This window comes from Carcharodon carcharias, chromosome 13 (assembly GCF_017639515.1).
Source record: "Carcharodon carcharias isolate sCarCar2 chromosome 13, sCarCar2.pri, whole genome shotgun sequence".
Classification (NCBI taxonomy): domain Eukaryota; kingdom Metazoa; phylum Chordata; class Chondrichthyes; order Lamniformes; family Lamnidae; genus Carcharodon; species Carcharodon carcharias.
The window spans coordinates 119,141,150-119,157,820 of NC_054479.1; the positions used below are offsets into that span (position 1 = coordinate 119,141,150).

At 42.1% G+C, this 16,671-nt stretch overlaps 1 protein-coding gene across 1 annotated transcript in view; it reads right to left on the reverse strand.

Moving 5' to 3' along the window:
• fbxl13 (F-box and leucine-rich repeat protein 13) overlaps positions 1–16,671 on the reverse strand; it is a 255,100-nt gene that overhangs the window by 22,263 nt on the left and 216,166 nt on the right. The window contains 1 exon segment of the mRNA XM_041203120.1: positions 4,330–4,464. Coding sequence (XP_041059054.1) covers positions 4,330–4,464 — 135 coding nt within the window.

Consider the following 16,671-nt stretch of genomic DNA (forward strand, 5'->3'; position numbering starts at 1 on the left):
CATCTGCGGAGAGGCATACAGTTGACGTTTCGATTCCGTATGACTCTTCATCAGAACTAAGGAAATAGAGAAATGAGGTGAAATATAAGCTGGTAGAGGGGGGTGGGACAGGTAGAGCTAGATAGGAGGCTAGTGATAGGTGGATGCCAAGAAGAGATTGCCAAAGATGTCATAGACAAAAACACAAAGGGGTGTTGATGGTGGTGATACTATCTAAGGAATGTGCTAATGGGGACATTAAGGGTAGCAAGCAGGACAAGCTAGTGGCAGATGGCCCTAGTGGGGGTGGGGTGGGGGGAAGGGATCGAAATGGGCTAAAAGGTGGAGATAAAACAATAGATAAAAATAAATTTAAAAATAAGTGGGAAAAGAAAAATATATTTTGTTAAAAATTATAAATTATTGGAAAAGGGGGGATCAGTTTTTGTTTTAGATTTCCAGCATCCATAGTATTTTGCTTTTATCTGAATTCTGGGAGCTCTGGTATTGGGCCCTGCTCAAGGCACTCCTGGGGTAGGATTTTCCAGCCCTGTCGTGGCAGGATCCGCCATGGGAGATTCGGCGGCCCAGCCAAAAGTCCATTGACTTTTGGTGGGAGCGGACAATCTGGCGGCAGTTGGGCCCAGAAAATCCTACCCCTGGTGTTGACAGTGACCCCTTGCCTACCTTGACAATAAAACTAACATTACAGCCAGCACTGAATACAGAGGCTACCCTTATGCAGGTGCTAGAGCGTGTGCTCGGCCCCTCTAAAGATCCTCAACTCAGAGGCTGTCTGCTGCAGGCATCTCAAGCACCGCAGCAACTAGGCCAGCAACCGGCTTCCACATCAGCTCCAGCCACAACGTAGGAGCACACAGAACCTGTTGCATAGACACCTAGTTGCACATGGGATCTCACTGGATAATTTTTGTTTCCTGTATGCCACTGTGTGTTTGGATTATGCACTGCAATTTTTTGTCGAAATCCATACTTCGACAGCTTGTGTGTTTCTTTCTATCCCAGTAGCCCGTGACCAAATTTTGAGGCTTTGAGATGGTGCCCATGAAATGTTGGCTGGTGAATGTAGAGCAAAGGTGAATGAAGAACTTGGGTTGGTCTCATCAAGAGCTCCTGACATAATGATGGAGTTTCATCACAGACCACCATGTCATCCACTGGGAGACACTTGGCTCATATCCAGTGGGGTGATGGGGATTTTCAACTGAATCATGTGTGGATAATGGAGTCGCATGATTCCCTTGTAAGCACGTCAGTTGTCCATGATCACCATCTCCTCATGTGCACGGTCATTGCACACTGGGTCTAGTTCCCCCTCATCTTCTTCCTCCTTGGAGGTGGCATGCTCACTATTGTTATCCATCATCAGTTCAACTCCTCTCTGACTGCTATGAAAGACCTTGATGGCCACATGTATGCAGTCTATAAGCCCCCGGACCACAGGGAATTCTGCCATGATATTGAATCTAATCATCCTTTCAACTTGACTAGCCTGATTAGTATGAAACTTGATGTATTGTCCTGCCTTCTGGTGCATGGCATCAGTCAACTGCTTGATGCAGTGATGGGCCACTGACTGGCAGATCCCAAATATGTCTCTATGTGATCCCCGGAACAAGCCTAAGGAGTAAAAGTTGAACATCACAGTGACCTTGTCAAGCCACCACATCCAAGTGGCCTCAACTCCTCCTACAGAATGGCACATAGGTCAGCAACCACAGTACTTAGAGACATTGGTGCTCCAACATCTCCATGGAGCTAAGCTTTTGTCTGTAAGGTACCATTTTCTCCAAACATTCACCTATCTATTGTCTCTGTGCACCCTTCTCATCCGCATCCCATCACAGCGTCATATCACTGCTGCCCAACCCAAGTGGCTGATGCAGTCTCTCTCTCTCCACTCTCCTGCTCACTGGAGGAATCAAACTGAATACAGAGCACCGTTGGATCCTTCATGGCACAATGGTTCTCATCTCTCATGCATTGCCTCATATAGGGGACATGGGAGACACCTTTCCACTAACAGCCTCCTATATTTGCCTTCCATTTCAGCAATCCTTCTAAATGTCGCAACCTTTGAATCTTCCACCTAAGCCTGCCTGCTTGTAAGTGCAACAAAACTCAATGGCTAGTAGTTGGAACTATTTCCCTAACAGCACTGTGGGTATACCTACACCACATGGATTGCAGCGGTTCAAGAAGACAGCTCACCACCACCTTCTCAAGGGCAGTTAGGGATGGGCAATAAATGCTGGCCCAGCCACCGAAGCACACATCCCATGAATGAAGTAAAAAAGTTCAGCCAACATTCACCTATCTTTTGGTTCTCTCGTCCTTTGAGCAGGCGAGCTGCTGGAACTCCATGGGACATGTGTGCCCCATGGGAAATACTAAAACCCGTAGAAAATGATGGTTAACTGACTGCTTAACAAACTCAAATGGTTGCCCTCTTTCAGCCTGCATGGTTCCAATCCTGTTGCCCAACCTCCCTTGGGAAATTTGGTCAGCAACAGGAGACATGGGAAATCCGCTCCTACGCATTTTCTCGCTGTTTTGCCAGCACCCCTGCCTCCAAGTCTGTCACTACCCTATATTTCTGAGTGAAAAACACAAAGTGAAGCTTTGTGGGATGGGGGGATGGGTGCAGTAGGCAACAAGGATTTTAAAGGAGCGCTAAGAGAGGTGGAACAACATTAAGTAATAAAAGGAGAAGGAAGTGCCAGAAGAGTAAGGGGGCAAACCAAAGTTTGACTTTGTGATAAGATCCACACCAGGTGGCTTGTGTTGAAAATGTGGTGAAAATATAGCTTCAGTAAGGAGGAAGGAAAAGTTCACAGTGTCAAGGTATTTATTACTACATGCTGTATTTTCTTGTATTAACTGCAGAATGTGCAACACCAGCACATTTTCTGAAATTCTGAGGAATTGAAGTGTCATGTAGATTTTTCTTTCTTTTATCTTAGAGATCAGCCTTGCTCAACCTGACAGGGAAACTCATAGAGGCAAATTGCAACCTAGAGATCCAGCACTGAAGCTCTTCCCACATGAATCATAAACGGCAAAAGACCCTGAAGACAGACCATTGTATTAGCGACTTTAACTGGAAGGTGCTGATGAACCGAAGTACATTAGCAGAGCCAGACTATGATTTTTTGAGGCATTGGGCACCAAGAACACTGAAGGCCCCTTCACTGCTCCTCTGCCCCACCTCTCTCCTCCCCCTTGATCCAGAAATGAATGCATAATAAAACGCATGAAGAAATAAGCCCAAAGAATGTTTACACACTGCATTAATAATAATAGAAATTACATCACAATATTCTAAAATGAAACTGATGCTACAGTTGTATGCATGTGTCTGTATTATGGTGAGTTTGGTTTGGGGTCCTAGACATGAGTACCATACACCCTGGCATTTTTTCAACTCTGCAATTTGGATATCAAATAGATGGCATAGCTCTATTGTCCAAATTCCAAGACAAGTGAATTCCTCAGAAGGGAATATTAAGTCCATGAGCATCACAAATCTGCCCTGTGAAGAAGGGTTTATTCGTGACTGCACAAAACAATATCCTTAGAAACACGAGACTTTGTGAGATCCAGTTTCAACTTCCCATGATTGACCAAAAGTCTAATCTTTGAAAGGTATAGATTGCTTGCTGGAACGCCCATCTGGCAGTCTGGATAGAAGCTCAGATTTACCAATCATCTAGTTGCACACTTATGTGTACAGTGACTTCTGAAAGGCACATTTTAAAGATTGTGGGAGCCAATGAAAGGCTGACTGAAAGGACCCTGTTCTGGTACAGACTGATTCTGAAACCTGAGATATTATTGATGCTTTTGGTTCGTGTTTGTAGACATAACAGCACCATCACTCCTTTGCCAAATTCCAGAAGGATTATTGTTTGAGCTGAGAGTGTGCAGTAATTTATTTTGCAATTACTTTAGTTTAACATATGGGTGGCCAGGTTATAATTGAAGGGAGGCTGCTTGATTTATTGTGACTGATGTCTTTTTTCCTATTAATCTGCATCCCTCATATCAGGTTTGAGTAAGTGGTTAGGCCCCAAACAAAGTAGTTAAATAGTTGCCCTTAAGCCCATGTTGGCCATCTGCTCCAACTGTCTTGTTGCAAGTCTGAAGATTAAATCTGGGCAATCCAAGAGACCAACATCGATAAGGGTCTAGGATCAGGATAACCATGTAGTCCTCTTGGAAGCAGTTGTATAACTCTGGAAGAACGAATACAGGGAGAAAACAGAAAAAAAGAGAGGGTAGGATACCCAATGAAATATATTTCCATTAGTTCAAGTTTTCTTAATTTACCTTTGGGCATCCAGCGATGTTCAGCGAAATGAGCCTTCTGCAACAGAAGGCCAATGTCTTTGTACTCAGATCAGACACTGAGAGGCAATGGGAGAGCTCCAAGTATTCCAGATCGTACATCTTATTATAGAATTTCTTGAACACAAAATACCACAATAAAAACTAATATTATGTGTATCAAAGTTAGAAAGATCTATATTTTGTATACTGTTATTTTTTATTTTATAAGTTATTTTCTCAATTTCTTAGGAACGTGCAACATGTATTAGACATGACCTACATTACAAAACAGTTTATTGCTGAATCCATAGTCAGTTGTTCATTTTTCTATTTAAGCAGATTTAATGTGAAATCAGAGTATTATGGAGTAGTGTTCAGGCCAGACCAATAGCACTATGTATATGATGCAAGCTGCTTAGCGTATAGCAGGTCTCAATGATAGAAGCATATAAAACGTAGGAAGTGAAAAGGTTATTTAACCCATGAAGTGCACTCTTCCACTTACCAAGCACAATCTATGTAATGTAGGCTCCATCTCGCCTACATTATTTAATCTTCCAACATCTTGACTATTCGTTCTTGGCCTAAATATACTCCATATATTGGGTAGAAATTTGTCTCGTGAGATGGTGCAAAATGGGCAATAACTGATCCTGTTATATGCAGTGCTTAATTGTAATGTGATAAGACATAATCAAAACTGTGTAACTCAAACTTGATTCTTCTTTTGCTATTTTAAAATGGAATTTTGCTGAACCAATAGAACATAAGAACATAAGAACTAGGAGCAGGAGTAGGCAATTCATCCCCTCGAGCCTGCCCTGCCATTCAATACGAGCATGGCTGATCTAACTTCAGCCTCAACTCCAATTTCCCGCCCTCTCCCCATAACCTTTCAACCGTTACTAATTAAAAATCTATCTCCTCCTTAAATTTATTCAGCATCTCGGCATCCACTGCACTCCGAGGTAGTGAATTCCACAGATTCACAGCCCTTTGAGAAAAGTAATTCCTCCTCATCTCTGATTTAAATCTACCACCCCTTAGCCTAAAACTATGGCTTCTCATTCTAGAATGCCCCACAAGGGGAAACATCCGCTCCACGTCTACTTTATCTATCCCCTTTAGCATCTTATATACCTCAATTAGATCTCCTCTCATCCTTCTAAACTCTAGCAAGTATAGGCCTAAACTGCTCAATCTCGCCTCATAAGATAAGCCCTGTATCTCTGGAATCAATCTATTGAACCTCCTCTGAACTGCCTCCAATGCAACTACATCCTTCCTGAAGTAAGGGGACCAAAGCTGTGCACAGTTGTACAGTTGCAACAACACTTCCCTATTTTTATACTCTATTCCTTTAGCAATAAATGCCAAAATTCCATTTGCCTTCCTTATTACCTGCTGTACCTGCATACTAGCTTTCAGCGATTCATGCATAAGGACACCCAGATCCCTCTGCATGGAAGCATTCTGAAATTTCTCTCCATTTAAATAATAAGTTACCTTTTTATTCTTCCGACCAAAATGGATAACCTCACACTTGTCCATGTTAAACTCCATCTGCCAAATTTTGGCCCATTCACCTAACCTGTCCATATCCATTTGTAAATTTCTCATTTCTTCATTGCAACTTATTTTCCCACCTATTTTGGTGTCATCTGCAAATTTAGCTATAGTACCTTCTATCCCCAAATTCAAGTCATTAATTTAAATTGTAAATAGTTGGGGCCCAAGGACTGAACCCTGTGGCACCTCACTAGTTACAGCTTGCCATCCAGAAAAAGACCCATTTATCCCGACTCTTTGCTATCTGTTGGTTAGCCAATCCTCTATCCAAGCTAATATATTACCCCTAACTCAGTGTGATCTTATCTTGTGTATTAATCTTTTGTGCAGCACCTTATCAAAGGCCTTCTGGAATCCAGATATACTACATCTACGGGATCCCCATTATCCACTTTGCTTGTCACACCTTCAAAGAACTCTAGCAAATTAGCCAAACACGATTTACTCTTCATAAAACCACGCTGATGCTGACGGATTGTATTTTGACTTTCCAAATGCCCCATTACTACTTCCTTAATAATGGATTCCAACAATTTCCCAACAACAGATGTTAAACTAACTGGTCTATAGTTTCCTACTTTCTGCCTCCCCCCCTTTTTGAATAAGGGTGTTATATTAGCATTTCTTCATTCCATTGGAACCTTTCCAGTATCCAGGGAATTTTGGAATATTATAGCCAATTCATTCACTATCTCTGCTGCCACTTCCTTTAAGACCCTGGGATGTAGGCCATCAGGTCCAGGGGACTTGTCACCCTTTAATCCCAATAGTTTGCTCAATACTTTTTCTCTAGCAATGGTGATTATTCTAAGTTCCTCCTTCTCTATACCCTCTGCACTACCTGTTACTATTGGGGTGGTACTAATGTCCTCCACCATGAAAACTGAGGCAAAATATTGATTGAGCGTCTCTGCCATTTCTGCGTTCCCCACTATTAACTCCCCAGTCTCATCCTTCAAGGGACCAACATTCACTTTAGCTACTCTTTTTCCTTTTACATACTTGTAGAAGCTTTTGCTATTAGTTTTTACATTTTGCACTAGTTTTCTTTTATAATTTATCTTTGCTCTTTTTATTATTTTTTTAGTAACTCTTTGTTGATCTTTAAAAGTTTCCCAATCTTCCAGTCTGCCACTAACCTTCGCAATTTGGTATGCCTTAGTTTTTGCCTTTAAGTTATCTTTAACTTCATTGCTTAGCCATGGATGCTTTTTTCCCTCTTACCATCTTTCTTCTTCATTGGGATATATTTTACTTGGGAGGAATTGAATAGCTCCTTAAATATCTCCCACTGTTCATCACTGTCCTACCTTGTAGTCTTCCTGCCCAGTCCACTAGGACCAAATCTGCCCTCATGCCTATGTAGTTACCTTTGTTTAACTCCAGAACAATAGTGTGGGACTCAAGTTTCTCGCTCTCAAACTGAACTTGAAATTCTGGCATGCTTTGATCACTCTTCCCTAGAGGATCCTTCACTGTGAGATCATTAATTAATCCCATCTCATTACATAAACCAAATCCAAAATAGCCTGCTCCCTGGTTGGTTCCCTCTATGAACTCTCCCTTGAGGCTACCCTTGCCAATTTGATTAGTTCAGCCTACATGCATATTAAAATCACCTATGATTATTGCCATGCCTTTCTTACATGCTCCCAGTATTTACTGCTTTGTAATGTGCCCTACTGCTAAACTACTGTTTGGGGACCTATAGATTACTCCCAGCAGGACTTCCTACCTTTGCTATTTCTTATTTCTACCCAGACTGACTCTAAGTCTTGCTCTCCAGTGCCTATATCATTCCTCATTATAGCACTGATCTCTTCCTTTACTAACAAAGCTACACCACCTCCTTTACGTTCATGCCTATCCTTCCAAAACACTGAGTATCTTTGGATATTCAATTCCCAAACCTGTTCTCCCTGTAACCACGTCTCAGTAATCGCCACTAAATCATACCTATTTATCTCTATTTGCACTGTTAATTCATTAGTTTTATTCTGAATGCTACGCAGATTCACATACAAAGCCTTTAAGTTTGCCCTATTGACAATTTTCCCTATTCTTTTATGTTTCTTTGGTGCAATATGGCGTTCATACACTCTGTCCCTTCCTTTCACTTTTTGGTAACAATCAGCCTCGTCACTAACCTGCTCTCTTACCCTCTCCTTAAACTTTGAGTTTTTATATTTCCAAGTAACTGAACCTCCCGCCCCCCCCACCCACCTGGAACCGCGCCACCCCCAACCCCACCACCCCCCCCCCCCACCCCCCACCACCCCCAACCCCCCACACCCACCCCACCACTATTTAGTTTAAAGCCCTATCTACAACCCTAGTTATGTAATTCGACAGGACACTGGTCCCAGCAGATTCAAGTGGAGCCCGTCCATACGAAATAGCTCCCTCTTTCCCCAGTACTGGTGCCAATGTCCCATGAATTTGAACCCATTTCTCCCACACCAATCTTTGAGCCATGCATTTGCCTCTTTAATCTTATTGACCCTGTGCCAATTAGCTCATGGCTCAGGTAGTAATCCACAGATTATTAGCTTTTTGGTTCTGCTTTTTAATTTAGCCCCTAGCTGCTTTTATTCCCTCAGCAGAACCTCTTTCCTCATTCTACTTATATCGTTAGTACCTATGTGGACTACTACAACTGGATCTTTCCCCTCCCACTCCAAGTTCCTCTGCAGCCTAGATGAGATATCCTTAACCCTGGCACCAGGTAGGTAACACAGCCATCGGGACTCTCGATCCTGGCTACAGAGAACAGTATCTATTCCCCTAACTATAATATCCCCGATTACAACTACATTTCTCTTTTCTCTCTCCAATTGAATGGCTCCCTGTACCACGGTACTATGGTCAGTTTGCTCATCCTCCCTACAGTCCCCGTTCTTGTCCACACAGGGAGCAAGATTCTCAAACCTGTTGGATAAGGGCAAGGGCTGAGACTCCTGCAGTGCTACTTACTGGATCCCTTTACCTGCCTCAAATCATAGCCACACCCTCCTGTCCCTGATCACTAGCCGAATTTAAGGTTGTTAAACTAAGGGATGTGACTGTCTCCTGAAACACAGTGTCCAGGTAACTCTCCCCCTCCCTGATGTGTCATAGTGTCAGAAGCTCAGTCTCCAACCCATCAACTCTGAGTCGGAGTTCCTCGAGCAACCAACATTTGCTACAGATGTGGTCACTAGGAACCACAATGTAGTCCACCAGCTCCCACATCACGCATCTGCAACACATCGCCTGGCCCTGCATCTCTATTTTATTTCATTAGTTTTTCAATTTGTTTTTAAATTTCCTACTTGTCTTTAGTTTATCAATCTGTAAAGTATTTATCCTATTTATCTTTCATTTTAAAGCAAGTTAGAATAGAGATTCAAAATACATTTTTTTAAATCAATTGGGACTCACTCTCTTTGCTGAATTGAAGCTGAAGTGTTAGGCCGCTGACCCTGGGCCCCAGTAGTCACCTTTAATCTGAAATCAATTTAGAATTAGGTAGTTCAGACTAGCAGTTATTTACCAACCAATGAATTTACTGTTTTCCTGTAATGTCACTCATTGTATTTTTTTTATTCGGCAACAGTGACTGCTGAGGGCACTCTTCACAGACTGCTTCACGGCGATGGTGACTGCAGAGGACACTCTTCCCAGATGGCTGATAGATGGCTGCTATAGGTCACATGACTCAAAGGATTGGTCTTCTGTCCTGGAAGCTTCTGACAGGAGTTACAAGAACAAAATAGTTCTCCTCTCATCCTTGTGGAATCTCATACACTATTGGAAGGACATTATAATCATGAAACCAGGGGACTCACAGAGATCAAAACTCATTATTCCTGCAGAGTTGTTAACAGACTCATCTCACACCTGGAACTGCCATGGGCCATTTCAAAAGGGGACCATTGAGGGAGCAATGGATGCCATTTGCATCTTGAGAAACTTACCCTTCTGACGTAGTCACAGGGTTTGCCCAGACAATGGCTCCCTAAAACAGGATCCTCACATGGATTTTTCCAGGTATTTCTGTTTTTGTTTTGGATTTCCAGCATCCGCAGTTTTTTGTTTTTATCCTCACATGGATGGTGACTCTTTCAAAGGCTAATGGCTGGGACATTACAAGCCATAAAACAAAGGCCAGAGCCAGATGAACATCCCTTCTGAAAACATTGTGGAGGAAGGAGGTCACATGACTTGAGTGACCATTTTGAAATCTCTATATTCAATTGAGAACTGAGAAACAAGCAGATTCTGAATTAACACCAACTGAAAAGACCTCCAGCAGGACACCTGGCTGATCAAGCAGCTGGTCACTGTGTCGTAACTCCTTGAAGCCTGTTTTATTTTAAAAGCATCCTCATTCACTTTCAAGCATTCCTGCTGCTATCTCCAACCAGGAATTCATCTGAACTGAACTCCGCCACAAAGGAAACACTCTTTGGACTTTGAATTTCTGGACTCTGGAAATCACACAAACTAATATTTATGCCTGTGGTTCTTTTACTGTTGTTAGCTATAGTTGTAAAAACTCCCTGTTTTCTATTCCCCTTACAATGTGTATGCATGTGTGTGTGTGTATGCGTGTGTGTATGCGTGTGTGGGTGTATTTGCGTGTGTGGGTGTGTGTGCGTTTGTGTGTGTGTGTGTGTGTGTGTGTGTGTGTGTGTGAGAGAGAGGTTGCAAGCACCCCCCCACCCCTGGGTTTGACTGTGGAAATATTCTAACTTTCTGAGTTAATCATAAAGGGAGTCTGCTGTGTGGCTGTGTGTTACTTATAAAATTGGACCACACAAACTGAGGGTTTAGAAAAATATGCCACAGCCTACTTTAAAGATAATTCAAAAACACCTCTGCTTATGGACAGACGATGAAAGGGTAAAGAAGCTTAGTTTGCCTCTCTCCTATCCATAACATAATATTTGGTTCTATTGACTGCCCTTAGCCCTGTTCTTCTCCCAACTGTCTCCAATTCTTCAATGAATCTTTGAAGGTAGAGTACCCAAAATGACACATAACATTCTAAATACTTATGAGAAAGAAATTGTGTTTACAAGGAATTTGGTTAAATCCACTAAATTTAAAAATGTTTTCAGCTTACCAATAAATGTTCACTAGCAGATGAACAACTTTATAGCATAATTCTCTTCCACTATGCACAATAAACAACATGTGGTGGAGATCTAGGATTAGTAGAAAGAGCTCTAAAAATTTGAAACTACTTTTATCCAACTTTTGTTAAGTTTATCGACAGATGATAACCATGGTTTAACATTTTAATACACAAATGCGGTTACACATAAGGAAACCTTAAGTTGTGGAAAATGCCATACTCTATTATATATTCTGTCAACCACCATCCCTTGATGATTTATATGGAAATATTTGCTTTTCATTCTGAATTGGAACTGAGTCTGTCCTCCAAATGCTTTTCAGCTGACTGCATCAATCCATACAGTTTTCTGTTCTTATTCTTAAAAGTTCCTAGGCTTTAACTCATAACTTTCATTGTGTTTTATATATATATATATATTTATACATGCATGCATATATTTATTAGAAATGGTTCCTTTTAGTTGGTTATAAATATACTCCAGAAGAATGAAGTCTAATTGGAAAAATAAATGCTCCAATGCAAGTTTATGTTAATTTCACAGTCTTCACAGTGATACTTTATGGTACAAAATGAAAACCATGGCCAGATTTTTCTGTCGGCGAGTTGGGGGTGGGGCTCGCTCGCCAATGCGAAAATGACGTGGGATGACGTTGGAGGAACCCCTGACGCCATTCCGCCCCAGTTAAATACTCAGGAAGGTGGGCAGACAGCAAAATCAGCTGTCCGCCCGCCGACCTGTCAATGGCCAATTGAGGCCATTGACAGGATAATTAAGCCAATTAAAGGCCCTGCCCATCCAACCTTAAGGCTGGTGTGCAGGCCAGGAGCCCCAGCAGGCTTCTGAAAAAAGCTGGCAGGATGAGGTTTCATGTCTGTTTTAAAAAACTTTAATAAACTTTATGTGATATTTACTAACATGTCCCATTTCGTGTGACATTGTCACATGAGGGGGACATGTTAATAATTTTTTATTTCTCTATTTTTTAAGTTTATAACACTTTCAGCACTCTCCCTGAGACAGCACTTAGTCTCAGGGAGATGTGCGCTCTTTCACATGCAAGCTTCCCATTGGGTGACCCGCTGGGTGGGCCTTAATTGACCTGCCCACTCAAAATGGCGGCAGGGTCCATTTCAGCAGTGGCGATCGGCTGCCTGCCCGCTGTTGAGCCGGCGGGACCCGCCTGCCCATCCAGGGCAAAATTCTGCCCCATGTTTATCCAAAAATAGCTACGAAGGATTGCAACCATATGTGATGCTCCAGTGATGGCACCGGGTCAGTCAGTAACTAGTGAATGAGTAACTTATCGCACTGCAAAATAACAGTAATGATGAAAATAATGGCAATAAAGAATGACAAATCCCCAGGACCAGATGATTTTCATCCCAGGGTTTTAAAGGAAGTAGGTGAGAACATTGTAGACATCCTAACTATCACCATACAAAGATCTTTTGGTTCAGGAACTGCTTCTTTAGATTGAAAAATTGCACATATCACTCCACTGTTTAAGAAAGGTGAGAGGGGAAACAGGGAATTATAAACCAGTTAGCTTAACATCTGTTGTCAGAAAATTATAAGAATCCATAATTAAGGATAGAGTGACTCACCACTCTGAACATTTTCAGCTGATAACAGAGAGCCGGCATGGATTTTTAAAGTGTAGGTCATGCTTAACAAACCTCATTGAAGCTTTTGAAGAGATGACTAAAGTAATAACAGAAGGATATGTATGGATTTTACTTCTATGGATTTCCAGAAGGCATTTGATAAAGTCATAAGAGGCTGTTAGCTAAAGTTGAAGCTCATACAACTGAAGGCAAATTATTGGCCTGGTTAGGAAACTGGTTGAACTCTTGATCTTGGGGCTACAAACCCAGTACCATAACCACTTGGCTATTTAGGCCATGCGTTAAGAAGATGTAACTCTTTCGAGTACAAACTCATTTCTATCTGTTTCAGATGAAGTTACATTGTTTCATAGTTTGCCATTGTGAGATTTGAACTCTTGATCTTGGGGTTACAAACCCAGTACCATAACCACTTGGCTATTTAGGCCAAGCAGGAAACTGGTTGAGTGGCAGGATTCAGAGAGTAGTGATAATGGGAATCCATTCTAATTGGCAGGTTATGACTAGGATGTGACTAATTGGGTGAATTTTCCTAGTCCAGTGGAGGCGGGTCTAGAAACAGGAGGAAACCCCAACATATTTCTGCCTCCTCCTGTCTTTCCCAGCGGTGGGTTTGGAGTGGTCAGGAATACATCTGGCTGAAGTGAGAAGGCAATTAAGTTGTTAAATAGGTAAGTAAGAGAGATTTTGCACATAGGTTCCCTCTTTCCCAACAATGGATCATTCCCACCTGAAGAGTGTGGAAGCTGTTGCTGGCCACTTCCAGCATGGCCCACACAGAGTGAGGCAATTGGAATGGCTGTGTGCACCTGAGAGAGCAAGATCATGATGTCACTGATATTAACAGGCTGATACAATACTCAAGTACTAAATTGGACAACTAATGTGCACAGAATGAATTCCTTATTCACTCCTGAAACAACAAATGTTAGAAAGCAAGATAGACTCTGTTTTGTGGCAATTTATAGGGCTACTCAACAAGTTGCAAATGAGGTATTTTTGACAAAGTTGGTGGAAGCACTGTGTTGAGTAACTGGGGATGTTTGAAGGGTTTTTGTGTTGCTGTGTCTAACCAGAAACTCATTTGGACTGAACTCCACCATGAGGGAAACGCCCTCTAGTCTTTGATTACTTGGGCTCTGGAAATCATGAGAAATAATATTCATTTCTGTGGTTCTTTTATTGTTGGTATCCATAGTAGTTCTTCCTCTTTTCTATCCCTGCTTACTGTGTGTGTGTGTGTGTGTGTGTGTGTGTGTGCGTGGTTACAAACACTACCAACCCTCAGGTTTAAATGTGAATAAACTAACTTTCTGAGTTAATCATAATGTGAGTTTGCTGCGAGTTCTTATTAAATTGAATCACATGATCTGTCCCACCACCCTTTAAACCAGCTTATATTTCACCTCTTTTCTATTTTTCCTTAGTTCTGGTGAAGAGTCATACGGACTTGAAACATTAACTGTATTCCTCTCCACAGATGCTGTCAGACCTGCTGAGTTTTTCCAGGTATTTTTGTTTTTGTTTCGGATTTCCAGCATCTGCAGTTTTTTGCTTTTATTCACATAAACTGAGGGTTTGGAGAAATATGCCACAGCCTACTTTAAAAAAATTCAAAAACACCTCTGTTTATGGACAGATGGAAAGAGGATAAGGAAGTTCAGTTTCTCTATCGCCTGTCCGTAACTTTGGGTTCCAGGGTCTGCATGATGTTCTATGCCATGGTAGAGCCAGACTTCTCCATGCTCTCAGCCAGTGACTGGAAGCTATATTGTCAGGCCTGCCAATACACCAAGCATTTTGGTCTGCTTGTTAATCAGCATTTTATCTCTAGTCTGCCCTAACGAGATCCTCATCTGAGACCCCTACAGCAGAATTGGTGTGTAACCTGCCCTCTGTGGATTTCTGACCTAACCCCTTGGCCCGGCTGCAGCTCACTCATGCCCACTGATTCACCACGTGTAGATCCCAACCCTAACATAGCTTCTAACATTCTAACAGTGTGAGATGGTGACTGCAAGCATTAGGTGCTATCAAGCAGCATTTATTCATTAATGACCTGCCCACAAATACATAGTTTGGGTTCCATCAGGGCCATTCAGCTCCAGACTTCATTGCAGGCTTGGTTCAAACAAGGACAAAAGAGTTGAATCCCAGAGGTTAGGTAAGAGTGAGTGCCCTTGACATGTGGACAGTATTTGACAGGGTGTAGCATCAAGGGTCTTTGTAAAATTGAAGTCATTTGTTATTGGTTGAAAACTTTCCACTGGTTGGAGTCATACCTCTCACAAAGGAATATGGTCCTGATTGTTTGATGCTAATTATCTCAGCCTCCGGACATTGCTGCAAGAATTCCTCAGGGCAGTGTTCTGGACCCAACCATCTTCAGCTGGTTCATCAATGGCCTTTTCTCCACCATAAGGTCAGAAGTGGGATGCTTTCCAATTGATTGTACGATGTTCAGTCGCATTCATATTCTCCAGATAATGAAGCAGTCCATGACCACATGCAGCAAGACATGGACAACAGATAGGTTTGAAATGATAAGTGGCAAATAACAGTTGGGCCATGCAAGTGCCAGGCAATGACCATCTCAAACAAGGGAGAATCAAAACATCTCCCATTGACATTTAATAGCATTACCATCGCTGAATTCCCCACCATCAACATCCTGGGGGTTTCCATAGACCATAAACTTAAACTGGACTAGCCATATAAATACTGTGGCTACAAGAGCAGGTCAGAGGTTGGGCATTCTGTGGTGAGTAACTCACCTCCTAACTCTTTGAAGTCTGTCCACAATCCACAAGGTACAAAGTAGGACTCTGAAGGAATACTCCTTACTTGCTTGGATGAGTGTCGCTCCAAGAACATTCAAAAAGCCCAACACCACCCAAGACAAAGCAGCTTACTTGATTGGCACCTGACCCACAATTCACCCCCTCCACCAATGGCACAAGGCAGCTGCAGTGTATATTATCTACAAGATGCACTGTAGCAACTGGCCAAGGCTCTTTCAACAGCATCTTCTATACTCCACTACGGAGAAGAATAAGGACACTAGGAGCATGGAAATACTACCACTTCAAGTTTTCCTCCAAGTCATATACCATCTTGACTTAGAAGTATGTCATCATCACTTCACTATCATTGGGTCAAAATCGTGAAACCCCGTCTATAACAGCATGTGGATGTACCTACATCACAAGGATTGGAGCAGTTCAAAAAGGCAGCTCACCACCATCTTCTCAGAGGCAGTTAGGGATGGGCAATAAATGTTGGCCTTGCTACAATGTCCACATCCATGAATGAATAAAGAAAGGTACTGGGAAAAATGGACCCAAATTTGGGAGATGACAACACATCCAAGGACTTTGGAGTGGAAAGGGAGGTGGACATGGGGCAGTAGTTTGCAAGGACACAAGGGTAAATGGTTGCCTTTTTTGAGGAGAAGGGTAATAATGGTGGATTTGGAGGAAAGTAGGAAGAGAGAGAATTGTTAACAATACCAGCTAACATGAGAGCCAGGAAGGGAGGTTGGGCAGCGGCAGAAAGGCAGGCCTGCTTGGGACCCACAGAGGATGGAATAAATTGAGACCCAGGCTTGGGGGACTCCATTTACCTAGAGACAGATGGGAGAGGTGGGGGCAGAAAGGTGGACTTGTGCTACCTTCAGGAGTTGGCACATGCTGAATTAAAAAAAAAATCAAACAGTGACAACACAGGAAAGCCCTAAGCTGATTGGTTGGTGAGTAACTGCTGTTAGGGAGTGTCTGTAAATATCTGGAAATCAGAAGAAGTTAAATTTTTAAATAACACTTAAGTAGCTACTTTATAACTAATTAAGAGATGCAGGCAGAAGGGAATTAAGAAACTGGTGACTGCAGAAAAAAAAAACTGGTGAGCATTTTTGCTTAGGGACCGAGTATAAACAACTGGCAGATTAAAAAATGTTAAAACTATTAAGTATAAATAACAGTTGATGAGTCTTGTCTTTTTAAAGTAAGGTTTATAACTGCTAATAA